Consider the following 22,274-nt stretch of genomic DNA (forward strand, 5'->3'; position numbering starts at 1 on the left):
AGTGGTTTTCATCTTGTCTCAACATCAAAGGGAAATCTGAAGAAAATATCAACAAAGCCAGCGAACCATAGGACCGACCATACATACACAGAAACCGGCCTGGCAGCAAGCACATCATCATCTGAAGTGATTATTTTGTCCGACATTTTCAAGGAGACCAGAGGATATAGGATTTAAAGAAAGAGTGTACCATTAAACGGATATGATTTTAATTGAAAAGGATATGGCAACAAAGATAATTGTTCGAGCCACTCACACAAAGTATATTATCTTATTTTTTATATTTTACAAAAAAAAATGTTAAGTGAGGGATTGAAAAGTGAATTGAGAGAGAAAAAGAGAATGCTTGTTTAAAAGTATGCAAAATTTAACAATAAAATAGTCTGCAATAAGAAGAGGTCTAAGTTCTTCTCTCCAGATATGGACAATCTATGTTTCTTTAAAGAATACAAATTTCGATTTTAATACTTTAAATCCCTTGGTAACTACATATAAAATTCTTTTGTTAAGACTTTTAATCAAAATTTAACAGATTATAAAAATTACGAAACTATGAATTTAAACAAAAAAAAGTTTTAAAAGTGTGTCGATATATTTTTATGAAAATTAAATTTTTGCAAGAAAATTAAAAATATTTCGTTTTCTAGTCATAAAATACTTTTTTTAAAAAAATAAGAATATAAAAATTTAATAATTTCAGTCTGCTATACAAAATCAAATCAATCAAGATTATACATTTATGGATTTTTTCTGATATTCGTTACGTTGTGTATTAACAATTTAATAATTCCATATACGTTGACATTTCGTAATAGAGCCTATACTTTGTATAAAACTTTCATATTCATAGTTATATTTAAATATAGATGATTACCATCAAAAAAAAATATATAAAGTTTGCATTAGTAATCATTTCGTAATAGTCTAGCAAAGTTAAATATAAACATTATGTTAAGAAGACGTAAGCAAGATTCCATTACTGTGTCACTAAAAGAGACTGTTAATAAGAAAAGACTACCTCCAGACACAATACGTGAGCACAGTAGAACATTCCCAACAAATATGCAACAACAACAAGAAGCAACCACAAACAACTCGTGCACAGTTGTATGCTTTGCTCTATGTCCCATGTCCCTTTCATCCAACCCGAAAGAACAACCAAGAGTATTGATAAGCCACTATGTTGAAAACAAGAGAGCTCTGTACTCACTTTCACTATGCTGTTTTATATTCACGCATCCAGCGAGGGTGTCTGTATGTATATGGTTTGTTTACAAACTGTGTGGGTTTATTTATAGCATTGCTATAATCAGAACAAAGCGAATGAATATAACATTCTATGTAGGTAACATTGTGTGTGTTCTAGTTTGTGTATTCATTTAGCCAACACTTGGGCATATGCCTCCGTGGCGCAATTGGCTAGCGCGTTCGGCTGTTAACCGAAAGGTTGGTGGTTCGAGCCCACCCGGGGGCGATAAGTTTTTTTTTTAATTTTTATTTATTTTTTATTTAATTTCAAATCTATTGTAATATCTTTATCTCTGAAAACAAATGCAATTTATATTTGATAAACAAAATCATTAAAATGTTTTATAAAAATGAAATAATTTGTTTTATAAGCATCGGGAAATATGGTCTAATAACGAGAGGCGGTTAATATAGTGGGCTAAATATATAATATAAATATAATAAATAAATATCCGGGGATTGGTTTATATGGGGCTAATCAGCATTACGGTATCTCCTTGAGCCTGAAAAAACGGGCTATGGCGTATTGGTCGCTGACGCAAATATGTCAACACGGAGTTGATAAAATATTTATAATAAGAAACAAACCAGAGAATGAAGCCGACCAATTTTTTTCGGCGGCGGCTGACACTACATTTTTGCCTCTGGCGGCGGAGGCTTGACGGCTAAGCCGGTAAAAATTGTCTTTTCGGCGGAGCAAAATTATATATTATAAAATTCATTTTAAGTTTTCCGAATTGTAATGAGATTAGTTGTACAACCAATCTTACAATCAAATTTATATTTCATTCAAATTTTTGGAGCTAAATTTTTCTAAAACTATTATAGCAACTTGATACTAATTGATTGAAGGTGGAAAGTTCAAAATTTTGGTAAAAACTATAACAAATATTATTAAATTGTTCTGATATAAATCAATATTTTAGATTAATTGGCGGCTAAATTTGAGTCGAAGATGAGTCGACGTATTTGGCGGCGGCGTCGACTGCTAAAAACGGGTCGGCGACGGCTAAAATCGGTGGCTTGACTCGGCGGCTTCATTCTCTGAAACTTGATACTAATTGATTGAAAGTGGAAAGTTCAAAATTTTGGTAAAAACTATAACAAATATTATTAAATTTTTCAGATATAAATCAATATTTTAGATTAATTGGCGGCTAAATTTGAGTCGAGATGAGTCGACGTATTTGGCGGCGGCGTCGACTGCTAAAAACGGGTCGGCGACGGCTAAAATCGGTGGCGTGACTCGGCGGCTTCATTCTCTGAAACAAACGGTACCCGAACCAATATGAGATTAATCGTACAACTATCCCATACATTTTGTTCATATCTCTTGTACAGATCAGAGAATGAAGACGACCCACTTTTGTCGGCGGCTGACACTAATTTTTTGCCTCCGGCGGCTTGACGACTAAGCCGATAAAAAGTTACCTACGGCGGTTACCATTATAAAATCAAGTTGAATGGAGCCGAAAAATTTTGTCGGCGGCGGCTGATACAAAATTTTACCTCCGGCGACGGCTATTCGGCGGCGGACAATTTTCTATTATAAAATCAATTTGAAGTTATTCGGATGGTAATGAGATTAGTTGTACAACCAATCATACAATCAAATTTACATTTAATTAAAATTTTCTTAGCTAAATTTTTGCAAAATTATTATAACAGCTTGAAATTGATTGATTGTGAGTAGAAGGTTCAAAATATTTGCAAAAAAATTCGACAAACATTAATACATTTTTCTAATTTAAATCGATATTTTTGATTAATTGGCGGCTAAATTTGAGTCGAGATGCGCCGGCATATTCGATAGCGGCGTTGACTGTCCAAAAATGGTCGGCAGCGATAGAAATTGGCGGAGCGACTCGCAGCTTCATTCTGCGGACAATTATCCATTATAAAATCAATTTGTACTTATTCGAATGGTAATGAGATTAGTTGTACAACCTATCTTACAAACAAATTTACTTTTCATTCAAATTTTCTGAGCTAAATTTTTGCTAAATTATTATATCAGCTTAAATATGATTGGTTATGTTCAAAATTTTGGATTATAAAATCAATTTGTATTTATTCGAATGGTAATGAGATTAGTTGTACAACCAATATTACAAACAAATTTACTTTTCATTAAAATTTTCTGAGCTACATTTTTGCAAAATTATTATAGCAGCTTGAAAATGATTGGTTGCGTTCAAAATTTTGGTAAATATAAGACAATTTTATAGACATTTTTCTGATTTAAATTGATATTTTTGATTAATTGGCGGCTAAATTTGAGTCGACATATTCGGCGGCGACGTCGACTGGCAAAAAATGGTCGGCGGCGACTGAAATCGGTGGCGCGACTCGGCGGCTTCATTCTCTGTCTCTGAGTTGAAGTTATCCGAATGGTAATAAGATTAGTTGTACAACCAATCGTATAATCACAATTACATTTCATTCAAATTTTATGAGCTAATTTTTTATAAAGCTATTATACGCGCAGAGAATGAAGCCGCCGAGTCGCGCCGCCGATTTTAGCCGTCGCCGACCCGTTTTTAGCAGTGGACGCCGCCGCCGAATATGTCGACTCATCTCGACTCAAATTTAGCCGCCAATTAATCTAAAATATTGATTTATATCAGAAAAATTTAATAATATTTGTTATAGTTTTTGCCAAAATTTTCAACTTTCCACTTTCAATCAATTGGTATCAAGTTGCTATAATAGTTTTACAAAAATTTAGCTCATAACATTTCAATGAAATGTAAATTTGATTGTAAGATTGGTTGTACAACTAATCTCATTACAATTCGGAAAACTTCAAATTGATTTTATAATAGATAATTTTGCGCCGCCGAACAGACAATTTTTTATCGGCTTAGCCGTCAAGCCGCCGCCGACAAAAATGGGTCGGCTTCATTCTCTGTATACGAGTAGTAACTTGATAGTGTCGGATTTTTGGTGGAGAGTTAATCATTTAGACAAAAACTACAACAATTATTAATAAATTTTTCAGATTTAAAATAATATTTTTGATTCATTGGCGGCTAATTTAGAGTCGTGATGAGTCGACATATTCGGCGGCGGCTTCGACTGGCAAAACCAGGTCGGCAGCGGCTAAAATCGGCGGCTTCATTCTCCGTTTTGGAATTAAAAAAAATATTTTGATTTGTGTCTTTTAGGAAAGCATATGCGACCATGCCTCCGTGGCGCAATTGGCTAGCGCGTTCGGCTGTTAACCGAAAGGTTGGTGGTTCGAGCCCACCCGGGGGCGCACAATATTTTATTTGAGAAAAAAATTCATATCAAACCCTTATAATGGATTAATATTAAATATATATCGCACAGTGGTCACATCGCCTCCGTGGCGCAATTGGCTAGCGCGTTCGGCTGTTAACCGAAAGGTTGGTGGTTCGAGCCCACACGGGGGCGAGATATTGTATTTTAAAAAGATTTAAAACAAAACTATATTTGCTTGATATTGAAACATATACAGGGATAAAAAAAATTTAGTTTATCTTTGAGACTAGATTTATGCCTTAATCCCTTATATGTTATGTATGCTGAAACTTTGTAATATTTTAATCGGCGTTGATTTATTTATTTATTAATATTATCTTATTTTTTAGCTCAAGATAGCTATTAATATTAAATCCAATTGCACAGTGGTTCAAGAGCCTCCGTGGCGCAATTGGCTAGCGCGTTCGGCTGTTAACCGAAAGGTTGGTGGTTCGAGCCCACCCGGGGGCGACTATATTTTTATTTCTTGAGATTATTTTTTAATGTAAAAATTTCAAAGATTTTTCAAAAAAATTAAGGTAAAGCTTAGAAAACATTTCCCATTCGTTGAGAACTCACAGAGAACTTAAGTCAAAATCCGTTAACATTCATTAATAGGGATTAACATCGAAATATTTCACGTTGCAAAAACACTAGAATTATCACGTGCCTCCGTGGCGCAATTGGCTAGCGCGTTCGGCTGTTAACCGAAAGGTTGGTGGTTCGAGCCCACCCGGGGGCGGATTGTTTTTAAAATGGAATTTAAAGTCAAGGAACGAAGATACACACTTTCGTTGAAAACTCAATTTCTCGAATAGAGAAAGGAATTTGAAACAATACAAGGTTGATGTTTATACCAAAGAAAAAGTATATCTCCTCGAAAAGGATTTTTCTGGATCAAATGGGGGGTTTTCTATGCCCTTAATTATGTATGGGGGAAATTTTCTCCAATTTTCTATGCTAAACGAAATCGTTTAATCAATCGAATTGGTTGTTTTTTTAGGACCTTAGTTTAATTGAATAGTTATTTCTGGGTGTCCTGGAAATGTTATTACAAAAATTAAGACTGAGCTTCAATTTCCTTCTAATAATAAACATTTTGCACTGTGGTTATAGTGCCTCCGTGGCGCAATTGGCTAGCGCGTTCGGCTGTTAACCGAAAGGTTGGTGGTTCGAGCCCACCCGGGGGCGGAAATATTTTATGGCTATATCTGATTTACATGTATTCATTACTATATTATGGACGAGTGATGCAAAATTTGGTACAATGGTACTTAATTTAGTACAATTGGAAATATTCACTTTAGTAATGACTTTGAAATACTCCGTTCTTCTTAGAGATGCTCAAGAGCGTCAACACGACTTATGTGGAGTCCATATTGTGCAGATATTGAGTGGTCGGTAGACCCAAACATAAGTCGATTCATAAGTTAACATAAAAGCGATATTATTACCATATTGGAATAAAAGCCCTTTTTAATCGATTTTGCGCTATTGTTTATCTAGCATGAAAAAACGGTACTAAGTTTTGTACTTTTTCGATTCAAATTGTACCAACTCGAGTATTGTAATTTTACCGATTCAAAGTGTACCAATTTTCAAAAATAACAAATGAAATTCATATCCAAAAATATATTGATACCCAGCAAAAAAAGCGTCGCCAAAAAAATAATGAAAATGTTCTTTTTGGATCCGGAAATGGTGCAAAATTGACGCAGAAGCGATGAATTTAACATGGGCTTTTCATAGGACGGAAGTCCTCCATTTCAACAGCCGTTGCACTGAATTTGCACCACATCTTTAGGTGTGAGCCGAATTCAATGATATTCAGTGATATTTTGTCAAATAAATAATTTATATAATTTTTTATAATTTTTAATAGATTTTAATGCTTGTCGGAAACGTTGACCTCAATTTTTTTAAAAAATTCACAATTTTTTCAGATTGGATTTAACATTTTTTTCGACAAAATTTAAATAATTAAATTAAATAATTTATACCATTTTATGAATTCTTAATCGGTTTTTAACCTATTTGAAACCAAAAAAGTTAAAATTACCCATTTAAAGTATGACAAACCCAAGTTATAAAAAATTGAATTAAAAGAACTTCCTGGATAGTTAAAATAAAGAACATCATTGGGAGTGCATCTTCTGAATGTGCTTTTAAAGTTGTGCCTTCGGAAGAACTTCCGATTTTTTTTTGCTGGAATATTAATATGAAAACAATAACGACTGTGATATTGTTGTCTGCAAAAATAAGAACGCAAAAAAAAAACAACCATGAGAGAATCGAACCGAAAAAGCGTACTTTTTTGTTTCCAAAATTTTGTAACAATGTCTTTCTTCTTGTAAATTGAGTGAAGAAATTCACTAAAAGTGCATTATAAGCACATGAGCCAAATTTAGACCTATAAAATGTTGTCATTGCAGAGGAAATTCCACAGCATAGAAATTCATTAAAAGGTAATCAAAATACAAATGAAACGGAATCTCAGTATTTTAAAATCAATTCCTTATAGAGAACGTTCTATTTTATAGAAATTTCTATATCGAAATTCAATTGTAATTGATTTTTGTCAAAATTTTGTTAGATTAGATTTCTTAAGCATTTTTTAGACCAATTTTTGGTACATAAAAAATTACCAACGGTTATACAATTGCATATTCTATTATGTACAGAGAAAAAAAAATTAAATTGTTTTACAAGAAAAATGAAATATCTTATACGACAATTTAAATAGATTGTTCTCCACTTATCCTCCATATATTCTACACATATTCAGAAAATTTTTCATTTGCTCCAAATCATGACGATTTTTACGGTGATGTACAGAGAATGAAACCGCCGAGTCACGCCGCCACTTTTAGCCCCCGTCGTCCAGCTTTTGCGAGTCGACGCCGCCGCTGAATATGTCGACTCATCTCGACTCAAATTTATTAATCAAAATTATTGTTTTAATTAAAAAAAATATATATTAATAATTGCTGTGTTTTTTGCCAAAATTTTGAACTTTCCACCCACAATTGATCAGTATCAAATTGCTATAATATTTTTTAAAATTTGAATGAAATGTAAACTTGATTGTAAGTTTGGTTGTACAATTAATCTCATTATCATTTGGATCACATCAAATTGATTTTATAATGGATAATTGTGCGCCGCCGAAAAAACAAATTTATATCGGTTTAGCCGTCAAGCCGCCTCCGCCGGAAACAAAAATTTAGTGTCAGCTGCCGCCGACAAAAATGGTTCGGTTTCATTCTCTGGTGATGTAGTTCATTTATTTGGAACCGTACCAGGGTTGCCATTTTGGTCCGATCGGACCATAATTGGTCCAAAAAATTATGAATTTTTAAATTTGGTCCGATGGTCGGACCAAATGGAATTTGATTGATTTTGGTCCATTTTCGTCAAATCGGTAATTTTTCAAAATTTTCTATAGCAAAAAAAGTTGACAAAATGTCCTGTAGAAATAAAATTTTGCGATAACTTTCAATTGAAATAAAGGTTTGACAAATTTTTATAGATATAAAATATTGACAAAATTTTCTATAGAAAAAAAATTTTGCCTAATTTTCTATAGAAATAAAAGATTGGCTAAATTTTCTATAGAAATGAAATTTTGGCAAAATTTCCTAAAGACATGAAATTTTGACAAAATTTTCTAACTCAAATTTTAACAAAGTTTCCTAAGGAAATAAAATTTTGACAAATTTTTCAATAAAAATAAAATTTTGGCAAAATTTTCTAAAGAAATAAAATGTTGAGAAAATTTTCTATAGAAACAAAATTTGACAAAAATTTCTATAGAAATAATATTGTGAGAAAATTTTCTATAGAAATAAAATTTTGAGAAAAATTGCAATAGAAAAAAAGGTTGAGAAAAATTTCAATAGAAATAAAATTTTGAGAAAATTTTCTATATTGAAATAAAATTTTGACAAAATTTTCTACAGAAGTACAATTTTGACAAAAATTTGTATGGAACTGAAATTTTGACGAAATTTTCTATAGAATTAAAATTTTGTCAAAATTTTCTATAGAAATAAAATGTTGTTCTATAGAAACAAAATTTGACAAAAATTTCTATAGAAATAATATTTTGAGAAAATTATCTATAGAAATAAAATTTTGGGAAAAATTTCAATAGAAATTAAATTTTGACAAAAATTTCTATAGAAATGAAATTTTGACAAAATTTTCTATAGAAATAAAATTTTGACAAAATTTTTTATAGAAATAACAATTTGAAAAAATTGTCTACATAAATAAAATTTTGACAAAACTTTCTATAAAAAGAAAATTTTGAGACAATTTGCTAGAGAAATAAAATTTTGAGAAAATTTTCTATAATGAAATAAAATTTTGACAACATTTTCTACAGAAATAAAATTTTGACAAAATTCTACAGAAATAAAATTTTGACAAAAATTTCTATGGAACTGAAATTTTGACGAAATTTTCTATAGAATTAAAATTTTGACAAAATTTTCTATGGAAATCAAATTTTGACAAAATTTTCTATAGAATTAAAATTTTTCTATGGAAATAAAATTTTGACAAAATTTTCTATAAAATTAAAATTTTGACAAAATTTTCTATGAAAATAACATTTTGACAATTTTGTATCGAAGTAAAATTTTGGAAGAATGTTAACTTTTAAATGATTTTAATTTAATTTGGAAAAATGGTCTGCTGGTACGAATTTTGGTCCAATTTTGGAAAAATATTGATCCAATATAAAAATTCATTGTGGCAACGCTGAACCGTACGTACAAATTCTTAAGCTTTTGCATTGTATTGAACTTAATCGTACGGTCATTGAATTTTATATCCACGTTTAATAAATAAAATTTTTTTCTTCGAAAAAATAATAATCTAATCCATTTTTCAATAAAAATAAGTTAAAAATAGAATCAGCTTAACTATTTTTTTTTTAATTTTTCAATGTGTAGCGCAGAGAGAGGACGTTGAAGGTAACCCATTCTTTTTCCTTTACAAATGATTGTCCTTGATATTTTTCTGTAGAGCTACGTGAACATGCCTACTACATATTATGTGTTTTGAGCCAGTCTATGCCTCCATCTCCATTTTCATTTAATTTACCAACATTATCAGAAGGTTATTTGATTGTCCATACGATGATGGCACAAATATGGTAGCGAAGTTTGTATTGTTATTTATAGCAAAAAAAAGCATCTCAGAATATCTTAAGGGTTAAGTGTGAGTTTTAAACTTAGCCAAATGAGTATGTTTGCGAAATGTATTTATTATCTCTTCTCATTCTTATAGCACTGTGTGTTTGTGCTTTTTATACACACTCCATTGATATACATTGTGAATTTGGTTGCCAGCCGCACAAGTGCCTCCGTGGCGCAATTGGCTAGCGCGTTCGGCTGTTAACCGAAAGGTTGGTGGTTCGAGCCCACCCGGGGGCGATTGTTTTTTTAAGATATTGTATTTTTTAGTTTTTAAATATTATTATTTTTATTTATAATCAGATATTATTTATAGTTAGATAAGCTTAAACGTAAATAGGTTGAAAATAATGTATTCTTCAGAACGCTTACTAATTATATATATTTTAATACCAATAAAATGAAAAATATTTCAATAATATACAAATTTCAATAATATATAATTTATAGGTTTAGTATTTCATATATTATGGAATTAAAAAAAGTTCTGTTGAGTACTCTATTTTTAACATATTCTAAAAATAGTTTTTCCGCATCGTTAAGTAATTTAATTTTTATATTTTTATTTCCTTTTGCTTTTAAGAGCCACGTTTAGCGCACAGTGGTCACATAGCCTCCGTGGCGCAATTGGCTAGCGCGTTCGGCTGTTAACCGAAAGGTTGGTGGTTCGAGCCCACCCGGGGGCGAGTAACTTTTTGTTGTATTTTATTTAATTAGTTTTTAAATATTTATTTTTTATTTTTATTATTTTATCTATTTGTACATGTAGTATTTAAGCTAATCTTTTAGCTATTTTATATATGCCTTTATCTATTTTAGTTACTTAAGAAAATTTTATTTTTGTATTGTTACCTGTTTGGTATTTTATAAATTGATGTCATAAATTTTATTTTTTATACAAATTTGAAGTAAGTTCTTTACTTATTTCTTATTTATTATACCCTTCACCACTACTGTGATATAGGGTATAATAAATTTGTGCATTTGTATGTAACGCCAAGAATCGTTTAGTATACCGATCGTCTTAGAATTAAATTCTGAGCCGATTTAGCGATGTCCGTCTGTCTGTCTGTCTGTCTGTCCGTCCGTCTGTCTGTATATGTAATTTTGTGTGCAAAGTACAGCTCGCAGTTTAAGTCCGATCGTCCTCAAATTTGGCATAAGGTCGTTTTTTGGGACAAAGACAATCGCTATTGATTTTGGAACAAATCGGTTCAGATTTAGATATAGCTGCCATATATATTTATCCCCGATCTGGTCATAATTGGCGTGTTTATCAACCGATGTTCTTCAAATGCAGTACATCCGAATATTTTATTAGTCTCGCAAAACTTGCAAAATATCAGCCAAATCGGTCCAGATTAAGATATAGCACATGGCCTCAGAAGCCATAGTTTTACAGTGATTTGCTTCAAATTTTGCACAAAGGGTACGTTTAATGGTACGGTTATATGTGCCAAATTTGGTTAAAATCGGTTTAGATTTAGATATAGCTCCCATATATATCTTTCGTCCAATTTGAACTTATATGGCCTCAAATGCCAGAGTTTTACCCTGCCTTGCTTCAAATTTTGCACAAGGAGTACGTTTAGTAGTATCGGTAAGCGTACCAAATTTGGTTAACATCGGTTCAGATTTACATATAGCTCCCATATATATCTTTCGCGCGATTTAAACTTATATGGCCTCAAAAGCCAGAGTTTTACTGTGAATTGCTTCAAATTTTGCACAAACGGTACGTTTAATGATACTGTTATGTGTGCCAAATTTGGATAAAATCGGTTCAGATTTACATATAGTTCCCATATATATCATTCGTCCGATTTGAACTTATATGCCCTCAAAAGCCAGAGTTTTGCCGTGACTTGCTTCAAATTTTGCATATGGAGTACGTTTAATAGTATCGGTAAGTTTGCCAAATTTGGTTGAAATCGGTTCAGATTTACCCATATGACCACGGAGGCCAAAGTTATACTCCCATTTTCGTGAAAGTTTGCAGAGATAGCAGAATTATTATTCTAACTATGTATGTCAAATTTAGTCAAAATCGGTTCAGATTATATATAGCTCCCATAGTTGGGGAAAAAATGTAGACTGTTTCATATTTTATATACATTTTCTATGGGATTTTCCCATAGAATATATATATATATATATATATATATATATATATATATATATATATATATATATATATATATATATATATATATATATATATATATATATATATATATATATATATATATATATATATATATATATATATATATATATATATATATATATATATATATATATATATATATATATATATATATATATATATATATATATATATATATATATATATATATATATATATATATATATATATATTCTGGGTCGTGGTGAAATTCTGAGTCGATCTAGCTATGCCCGTCCGTGCGTCTGTCTGATACTATTATTTTTTGTGATGGATTTTTGTTTGAATCAATTAAATTTTTAATTGAAACTCAATTATGACTTTAATTGGAAACATTTTCGTGAATTTTTTTCTGTGTACCTAATATTACATATTTTTATTTTTTTTGTAAAACATTTGCACTATCCTTATATTATATTTATTTTTAAATTATTTAAATATTAATTAAAATTTTTTATTATTTAAATTAAATATTAATTAAAATTTTATATAGTTTTGTATTTCATTTAATATTAGTTTGTATCCCATATTTTTGTTTCAAAATTTTTTAATAATAATGTTATTGTTCTGTAGTTTTGTTACATACATATCTGTTGTTAAATTTCTCGTCCAAACATTTGCATTATTTTAACCACATCAATACATTCATACGGCAAATGCACAAAGATGCTTTATTTTTATCACAGTAAATTAAACCAAGAATCACAGACAATATCTTGCATACACTATATTTAATTGAAATTAACATAAATAAATAAAAGGATGTGTAATTTGAAAAAAAAAAAATAAAAATTAAGATAAAACGAAACGGTGGCAGAGGAATTTGGGTATGGGAGTGCTGGTATGGTAAAGTAAGGGATATCAAAATAAAAATGGAAAATTTCAATTGTTTTATTTACAAAGATTAAACGTTTTCTATAGAAATAAAATCTGACAAAATTTTCTATAGAAATAAAATTTTGACAAAATTTTCTATAGAAATAAAATTTTGACAAAATTTTCTATAGAAAGAAAATTTTGACAAAATTTTCTATAGAAATAAAATTTTGACAAAATTTTTCTATAGAAATAAAATTTTGACAATATTTTCTATAGAAATAAATTTTTGACAAAACTTTCTAAAGAAATAAAATTTTGCAAAAATTTTCTATAGAAATAAAATTTTCACCAAATATTCTATATGTTAGATATCAAATGTTGACACAATTTTTTATAGAAATAAAATTTTGACAAAATTTTCTATAGAAATAAAATTTTGACAAAATTTTCTATAGAAATAAAATTTTCACAAAATTTTCTATAGAAATAAAATTTTCACAAAATTTTCTATAGAAATACAATTTTTACAAAATTCTCTATAGAAATAAAATTTTGACAAAATTTTCTATAGAAATAAAATTTTGACAAAATTTTCTATAGAAATAAAATTTTCACAACATTTTCTATAGAAATAAAATTTTGACAAAATTTTCTATAGAAATAAAATTTTGACAAAATATTCTATAGAAATAAAATTTTGACAAAAATTTCTATAGAAATAAAATTTTGACAAAATTTACTATAGAAATATAAATTTACACAAAATTTTCTATAGAAATAAAATTTTGTCAAAATTTTCTGTACTAATAATATGTTGACAAAATTTTCTATAGAACTAAATTTTTGACAACATTTTCTATAGAAAGAAAATTTTGACCAAATTTTATATAGAAATAAAATTTTGACAAAATTTTCTATAGAAATCAAATTTTGAGAAAATTTTCTATAGAAATAAAATTTTGAAAAAAATTTCTATAGAAATAAAATTTTGACAAAATTTTTTATAGAAATAAAATTTTGACAACATTTTCTATAGAAATAAAATGTTGACAAAATTTTTTATAGAAATAAAATTTTGCAAAAATTTTCTATAGAAATAAAATTTTTAAGAATTATTTTTCATAGTTTCGGCTATAGGTCGATTAAAAAATATAGATATGATGTTTTTCTTTTATTTTTATTTCCAATATTTCGGTTGACTTCGTCAAAACCGTTTTCAAGGATTTGTTCTAGTGTGCACAGCTCCACACTCTGTTTTACACTGTAAAACAGCTTCACACTCTGTTTTACACTGTAAAACAGAGTGTGGAGCTGTGCACACTAGAACAAATCCTTGAAAACGGGTTTGACGAAGTCAACCGAAATATTGGAAATAAAAACAAAAGAAAAATAAAATTTTTTCTATAGAAATAAAATTTTGACAACATTTTCTATAGAAATACAATTTTCACAAAAATTTCTATAGAAATAATATTTTGAGAAAATTTTCTATAGAAATACAATTTTGACACAATTTTCTATAGAAATAAAATTTTGACAAAATTTTCTATAGAAATAAAATTTTGACAAAATTTTCTATAGAAATATAAATTTACACAAAATTTTCTATAGAAGTAAAATGTTGACAAAATTTCTATAGAAATAAAATTTTGAGAAAATTTTCTATAGAAATAAAATTTTGAAAAAAAATTCTATAGAAATAAAATTTTGACGTTTTCTATAGAAATAAAATTTTGACAAAATTTTCTATAGAAATAAAATTTTGACAAAATTTTCTATAAAAATAAAATTTTGACAAAATTTCTATAGAAATTAAATTTTGACAAAATTTTCTACAGAAATTGTATTTTGGTAGTTTTTTGATAATATTTTACCACATTTTGGTGGATTATTTTCGGCTCGAGTGGCAACCGTGTCTTAGAGGCGTTTTGAAGAAACTTAAAAAATATCTTAGTAGTCAGAATATTTGATCTCGGGGAAGGAATTCGAATTTCATCTTCTTTAATTCTATTTTTAGTTCGAATATAGCTGAGGTTCAAGTGAAGAGGACTTAGGTTAGGTTAGGTGGCAGCCCGATGTATCAGGCTCACTTAGACTATTCAGTCCATTGTGATACCACAAGTGAAGAGGACTTCTTAGATCCTTTGTGGTATCCAGAACTCTTAGTCCCATATGCCATTGCATATTTACAAACCCCCAAAAGTAGGCAACATCCCCCTCCCCCACCCCCCTAAAATACTTAAATAAAGAAATTCTTCCAGCATCTTAATCCCATATCACTCGAACAATACCTACAGCACTCCCATTTAAGGTAAGGACAAACAAATAAACGAGGGAATGTGAAAATAACTTAGAGAACATTAAGTGGGGGTAAACTGATGAGGAACACTAGCATAAAGAATTTAAAAAGAAATACAGTTTTTTGCTAGATTTACACATAAACAAAAGGTGGAAGGGAAAACACAATGCTCGAAAACGAGATAGAAATAAAAGATGAGTAGATAACAAAAACACAACTCTCAGTTGCATTTTGTCTCGATTTCTCAAAGACAACTGCAATACACATCAAAGAAAAATGTCGTATCCTAACACAAAACTCTATCTTTTCGATTCTCTGTCTATATACACTTACCTTGCAGATAGTGGGTCGGTTGGAGACCATAGGCTTGTAATTGTTGGAATATTTGCATTTGTGCAGCGGCAGCAGCTGAATTTGGTAACATTCCATCGGCTGTGGTCAAATATGGCGATGTCTGTTGTGTGGCACTGGTGGGACTTGGAACGAACATGCTGGCCGTTGAGGTGGGTATAAGGGCGGCAGCGGTAGCACCTCCAGCCGTGGGTAAAGTAGCAGGCGCCGCTGACATGGCAGCCAAAGAGGCCATGGTGTGCTGTGTACGTGTTCCAGCCACAGAGGCGGCCACTGGTGTGGATACCAATTGTGTGGCCGAACTTAAAGCGGTGGCTGGGACAGCAGGAGCTGCAGCTAGAGCACCCAAAACGGGGCGGGGAGCCGCAGTCGGTGTGGTCAAAGCAGTTATGCCACATAAACCCACCTGGAGTTGTTGAAATTTCTTTTGGTCCTTCTCTTTTTGGGTATCGGCAAATTTTACCACAAGTGGTGCAGAACATCCTTCCATAGTTTGGCTATGATGGAGAGCCTAAGAATGAGTAAGACAAAATCGGACAAAACAAAAAAAAGATTTGTTAAATTTTTATCATGGTATTTGCTGAAATAAACAAAAATCCCTGAAAATTTATATTGGTCTGTCCATATATTTTTTTAAGGGTATCACAATTTATGTTGCTAGAGTGAAAGTGGTTTCATGTATCCAAGAGATCCCAAAATAAATGTCCTTTAAAATACTATAATAATAGGCATGTTTTACATGTGTGTTTTTAAATTCTTTTTTTTTCTACAAAAAATCAGAAAAGCATACTTTTCGGAGAAATTCAAATAATTTCGTGAATTTTTTGAAGACAAAAACGTTTTTTTTAAGCTGTGGTTACACTAGGCAAATATTTGACCAAAATGAGTGTCACTTTTTCTAGGACAATTTACGAAATATTTGCCATAGGATGGGGGTATATTAACTTTGTCATTCCGTTTGTATGTTAACACATCGAAATATTGCTCTAAGACCTCATAAAGTATATATATATTCTGGGACATGGTGAAATTCTGAGTCGATCTAAGCATGTCCGTCCGTCTGTTGAAATCACGCTAACTTCCGAACGAAACAAGCTATGGACTTGAAACTTGGCACAAGTAGTTGTTATTGATGTAGGTCGGATGGTATTACAATTGGGCCATATCGGTTCACTTTTACGTATAGCCCCCACATAAACGGGCCCCAGATTTGGCTTGTGGAGGTTCTAAGAGAAGCATATTTCATCCGATCTGTCTGAAATTTGATAGATGGTGTTGGTATATGGTCTCTAACAACTATGCAAAAATTGGTCCACATCGGTCCATAATTATATATAGCCCCCATATAAACCGATCCCCAGATTTGGCTTGCGGAGACTCTAAGAGAAGCAAATTTCATACGATCCGATTGAAATTTAGTACATGGTGTAAGTATATGGTCTCTAACAACCATGCAAAAATTGGTTCACATCGGTCTATAATTATATATAGCCCCCATATAAACCGATCCGCCGATTTGGTTTGCGGAGCCTCAAAGAGAAGCAAATTTCATACGATCCGATTGAAATTTGGTACATGGTGTAAGTATATGGTCTCTAACAACTATGCAAAAATTGGTTCACATCGGTCGATAATTATATATAGCCCCCATATAAACCGATCCCCCGATTTGGCTTGCGGAGCCTCTAAGAGAAGCAAATTTCATCCGATCCGGCTGAAATTTAGTACATGGTGTTAGTATATGGTCAAAAATTGGTTCACATCGGTCCATAATTATACATAGCCCCCATATAAACCGATCCCTAGATTTGACCTCCGGAGCCCCTTGGAAGAGCAAAATTCACCCGACCCGGTTGAAATTTGGTACATGGTGTAAGTATATGGTCTCTAACAACTATGCAAAAATTGGTCAACATCGGTCCATAATTATATATAGCCCCCATATAAACCGATCCCTCGATTTGGCTTGCGGAGCCTCAAAGAGAAGCAAATTTCATACGATCCGTCTGAAATTTGGTACATGGTGTAAGTATATGGTCTCTAACAACTATGCAAAAATTGGTTCACATCGGTCCATAATTATACATAGCCCCCATATAAACCGATCCCTAGATTTGACCTCCGGAGCCCCTTGGAAGAGCAAAATTCACCCGACCCGGTTGAAATTTGGTACATGGTGTAAGTATATGGTCTCTAACAACTATGCAAAAATTGGTCAACATCGGTCCATAATTATATATAGCCCCCATATAAACCGATCCCTCGATTTGGCTTGCGGAGCCTCAAAGAGAAGCAAATTTCATACGATCCGTCTGAAATTTGGTACATGGTGTAAGTATATGGTCTCTAACAACTATGCAAAAATTGGTTCACATCGGTCCATAATTATACATAGCCCCCATATAAACCGATCCCTATATTTGACCTCCGGAGCCCCTTGGAAGAGCAAAATTCACCCGACCCGGTTGAAATTTGGTACGTGGTGAAATTTGGTACATTGCGCTAGTATATGACCTCTAACAATCATGCCAAAATTCGTCCATATCTGTCGATAGTTATATATAGGCGATCCCCAAAAATAATCCACGAAAATTTTATTTCCATAGAAAATTTTGTCAAAATTTGTTTACTATTGAAAATTTTGTAAAAATTTTATTACTATAGAAAATTTTGTCAAAATTTTATTACTATAGAAAATTTTGTCAAAATTTTATTTCTATAGAAAATTTTGTCAAAATTTTATTTCAATAGAAAATTTTGTCAAAAATTTATTTCTATAGAAAATTTTGTCAAAAATTTATTTCTATAGAAAATTTTGTCAAAATTTTATTTCTATAGAAAATTCTGTCTTGAATTTATTTCTATAGAAAATTTTGCCAAATTTTTTATAGAAATAAAATTTTGACAAAATTTTCTATAGAAATAAATTTTTGACAAAATGTTATTTCTATAGAAAATACCTTGCCATCGGCAAGTGTTACAACAACCCCAGTAATTCGATTGTGGATGACAGTCTTTAGTACAAGTTTCTATGCAATCCATGGTGGAGGGTGCATAAGATTCGACCTGGCCGAACTTACGGCCGTATATGCTTGTTTATAAATTCTAATTTGTTTTACAGAAAATTAGAAAAGCATACTTTTAGGAGAACAAAAAATAATACTAGTCAAATATTTGACCAAAATGGGTGTCACTCTTTGCAGAATTATTTACGAAATATCTGGATACCGTTGTTGGAAAATACTCATCTCGTGACGTTTTTACCCAATATGAGCTACAAATATTTAATTGTTTGAATTCTTCTTTGATTTCGGTCAAATAGTTGTAGTCAAACTGCGGTTTGACCGTACCGTAAGTAGGTTGCTAGTTTTAAATCTGCGCTCCTCTCTCTCTTTGGAAAATTAATTCAAATATTTTATTTTAAATGTGAATTTTTAAGATATTATTTTTTCTGAAAATTTTGAATAAAACCATACTTTTAGGGAAACTACACATAATTTCGTAAATTTTTTTTGAAGAAAGAAACTTTTTGTTTTTCCCTGAAGCTTTATACTAAGCAGTATGCTAGCTTTATGCCACCTCTCTCTCACTCTCTTTGGAAAATTATTTCATTTCATTTATTTTATTTTATTTTATTAAAAGGCATGTTTTAAATGTGAGTTCTTAAATTCTTAATTTAAAAATCAAAAATTGCCTATTTTTAGGATAATTACAAATGATTACGTGAATTTTTTTATAGTCGTTGAAGGCTCATTCTGAGCGGTTTGCTAGCTTTATGACACATTTCTTTCTCTTTTTGAAAATTTATTTAAAATATTTTTTATTAATTAATAGGCATATTTTAGATGACAATTCTTAATTAAAAAATATAAAAAAAAAACATATTTTTAGGATAATTAAAAAAATCTTGATTTTTTTCAAGCAAACAATTTTTGTTTGTTGTTGAAGCCTCATGCTAAGCATTTAGCTAGTTTTATGACACTTCTCTCTCAATGAACACTTGTTTCAAATATTTTATTAATAGGCATATTTTTGATGTCAATTCTTAAATTCTAAAATTAAAAGAAGCATACTTTAAGCATAATTTCGAATGGTTTCCTGAATTTTTCGAAACCAAAAATGTTTTGTTTGTTGTTAAAGCCTGATGCTAAACAGTTTGCTAGCTTTATGGCACAGCTTTCTCTATGAAAAATTATTTTAAATATTTTATTTTGTCAATAGGCATCTATTCGATGTGAATTCTTAAATTCTTAATAAATAAATAACAAGTAAAAAAGCATAATTTTAGGATAATTTCAAACAGAAATTTTTGAAAACAAAAAGTGTTTGTTAGTTATTGAAAACTAATGCTAACCAGTTCGACTCCTATTTATATTTCTCTTTTCGGAAAATTTAAAACACGGAATATATTTGAGTAACCTCTAGTAAGTGCATAAATGATGCTATACTCAGTAGAGTGTATAGCTATTGTTTGCCCACTCAGACATATCATTCTCTTTTACAGGCTCCCGATTTAGTAACACCACAATTACTCTCCTCCTTTCTGTGTGTGTGTGTTTGTCTATCTATCTTCCATGTGGTAGAACAGAATTTTTGTTTACCGGAAATTTGTAATTTTCCTTGTTTCCTGTGCAATCTTACACAACCATTTTGTGGTTGACTATTTCCGCTGTAACCACAATGCAGGCATATTCACAAGCATTAACCCACCCATCCAGGAGTCTTCCACAAATGCAATGCAATGTATGCGAGTTAATGTTGTATTGTCTTCCTTTGGCAATAGGGTCCCCCCATTGTCATATAAAGTATTTCTCTCACCACTCGCACTCATGCCCACCCCATGTGGATTGTATTCCCAACAACTGACATTTCTTATTATTGTGGTTCTTCTTCGCTTCTGGTTGTTCTCTCTATTGTGCAATACATTAAGGAAATACACAACAATTTATTCAAGGAAGAAGGTCCTTAATAATACATAAATAAACCATTCATATGACACTTTGTAAAGATTGTGGCATTTGTATTTTGTAATTAATTCGAATTTAATGAGTACTTACAAGAGGGTAAAGATATCTTAAAATCTTCTTTGCACAAAGGATATCCTAATATTTTAAATTATAATAAGAAGTAATATAAGGATACCAGAGGAAAAAACAAAGAACAAAACATGAAGGATGTCATAAAATGCCAGCATAATGAACAAAGCAGTAGATATATTTCATTATCATCATTCAACATTAGGCTTTAAGCTTATTTATATGACCATATAACTTTAAAGGAAATAGACCTTAACTAAAGCATACTTTTAGGCATTTATAAATACAGACATTATTAACGAGGTTTGCCAACCATTCCACACATTAACTCTGATTCTACGGTTAACATTCGCTTTAGAGGGTACTTCGATTTTCTTTCGCTTCAGCACATAATCGAAGTTGTTAATTGGGGCCATTAAATTATTCAAAGACTTATTTTGTTTTCCAAATTGTTAAAAACTGTGAATGTTTATATCCTTGGCCATACCATGGCCAAGTATATAAACAATTTTCTAGACAATTTTCTCCATGATTTAATCGACTTTTTCACCCAAAAAAAAAAAATCAACCGGAGCGTGGTGTATCTTTCGCATGGAGCGAAAGCGAGCGAATATATTTATATGGCCTTATTAAAACTTTAAGTGACATCCAAAGCATACTTTTAGGCATTTATAAATACAGTCAATATTAACGAGTGTTGCCAATCATTGGACATTATGATAAGAATGAATAAATAATAAGAATGAAAAAAACAATTCCATATTTTCGCAGCGAAAAACAAAAAAAAATGTTAAAAAAAATAAAAGTTGAGTGCATAAAACAAGAATAAACTTCAAATTAAGTTGAAAGTAAATAATAGAAAATGTTTTCAAAATTTTATTTCGATAGAAAATTTTGGCATTGTTCATTTCTATTGAAAAATTTTTAATTTTCTATAGAAAATTTTGTCAAAATTTTATTTCTATATAAAAATTTTGTTAAACTTTTATTTCTATAGAAAATTTTTGCAAGGTTTAGATCTATTGAAAAATTAGGACTTTTTTAATTTTTTATGACTCGCTTTTTTCATATTTTTAATGAGTAATTTTATTTTTTTTACCTCAAATAGGTTAAAAGCAGATTACGAAGTAATAAAATTGTAAAAATTATTAAAATTTTGTTGAAAAAGATCTAAATCCAGTTCAGAAGATTTGCGAATTTTTGAAAATATTTGAGGTCACAAGTTTCAGACAAATGGTGAGTATTAAGATCGAGCTTTGCCGCTAAAATCACCATTTTCTCACGATTACTTTTCTTTATTAATCCATTTTAAGGAATATAAACTTTATGAAAATTTGCCTTTGGCTATTCCCCAACAAGTTATAATAATATTTGCAACAAATATGTATAATTTTTTGCCTTATTTTGCTGATTTAGCTTTCACTTTAGCGATTTTTGCGGCTAAACTTGAACTTAATACCCAATAGAACGCATTACAAATCATAAAAAAGTATAGAAATTATTTATTTGGGAAAATATTAAAATTTTTTGTAATTCACATCCAAAACATTGAATTCGAATCACACCTTAAGAAGTGGTGCAAATTCATTGCAACGGCCATTGAAATTGTGGACATCCATCCTATGACAAGCCCATGTTAAATTCATCACTTCTGTGCCAATTTTGCACCATTTCCGGACCCAAAAAGAACATTTTCACAACCCTTTGGCGACGCTATTTTTGCTGGGATATTTTGTCAAAACTTTATTTCTATTGAAAGTTTAATGCAAAATTTCATTTCTATAGAACATTTTGTCAATATTTTATTTTTATGGAAAATTTTGTCAAAATTTTATTTTTATAGAAAATTTTATTTGTCTACAAAAATTGGT

At 30.5% G+C, this 22,274-nt stretch overlaps 1 protein-coding gene and 8 non-coding genes across 12 annotated transcripts in view; 8 read left to right on the plus strand and 1 right to left on the minus strand.

Annotated features, from left to right (window-relative positions):
* Positions 1–22,274, minus strand: part of LOC142226767 (CUGBP Elav-like family member 2) — a 551,331-nt gene that overhangs the window by 42,138 nt on the left and 486,919 nt on the right. For all 4 annotated transcript variants that reach the window (XM_075296966.1, XM_075296965.1, XM_075296964.1 and 1 more), the window contains exon 6: positions 15,350–15,878. In XM_075296966.1, the coding sequence (XP_075153081.1) occupies positions 15,350–15,878 (529 nt within the window). The remainder of the gene's footprint in view (positions 1–15,349; positions 15,879–22,274) is intronic.
* Positions 1,401–1,474, plus strand: TRNAN-GUU (transfer RNA asparagine (anticodon GUU)). The gene has a single exon. It is a non-coding gene; the product is annotated as a tRNA-Asn (tRNA).
* TRNAN-GUU (transfer RNA asparagine (anticodon GUU)) lies at positions 4,434–4,507 on the plus strand. The gene has a single exon. It is a non-coding gene; the product is annotated as a tRNA-Asn (tRNA).
* Positions 4,592–4,665, plus strand: TRNAN-GUU (transfer RNA asparagine (anticodon GUU)). The gene has a single exon. It is a non-coding gene; the product is annotated as a tRNA-Asn (tRNA).
* On the plus strand, positions 4,910–4,983 carry TRNAN-GUU (transfer RNA asparagine (anticodon GUU)). Its single transcript has one exon. It is a non-coding gene; the product is annotated as a tRNA-Asn (tRNA).
* On the plus strand, positions 5,181–5,254 carry TRNAN-GUU (transfer RNA asparagine (anticodon GUU)). Its single transcript has one exon. It is a non-coding gene; the product is annotated as a tRNA-Asn (tRNA).
* On the plus strand, positions 5,630–5,703 carry TRNAN-GUU (transfer RNA asparagine (anticodon GUU)). The gene has a single exon. It is a non-coding gene; the product is annotated as a tRNA-Asn (tRNA).
* Positions 9,880–9,953, plus strand: TRNAN-GUU (transfer RNA asparagine (anticodon GUU)). The gene has a single exon. It is a non-coding gene; the product is annotated as a tRNA-Asn (tRNA).
* TRNAN-GUU (transfer RNA asparagine (anticodon GUU)) lies at positions 10,326–10,399 on the plus strand. The gene has a single exon. It is a non-coding gene; the product is annotated as a tRNA-Asn (tRNA).

Source organism: Haematobia irritans, chromosome 2 (assembly GCF_050003625.1).
Source record: "Haematobia irritans isolate KBUSLIRL chromosome 2, ASM5000362v1, whole genome shotgun sequence".
Lineage (NCBI taxonomy): Eukaryota > Metazoa > Arthropoda > Insecta > Diptera > Muscidae > Haematobia > Haematobia irritans.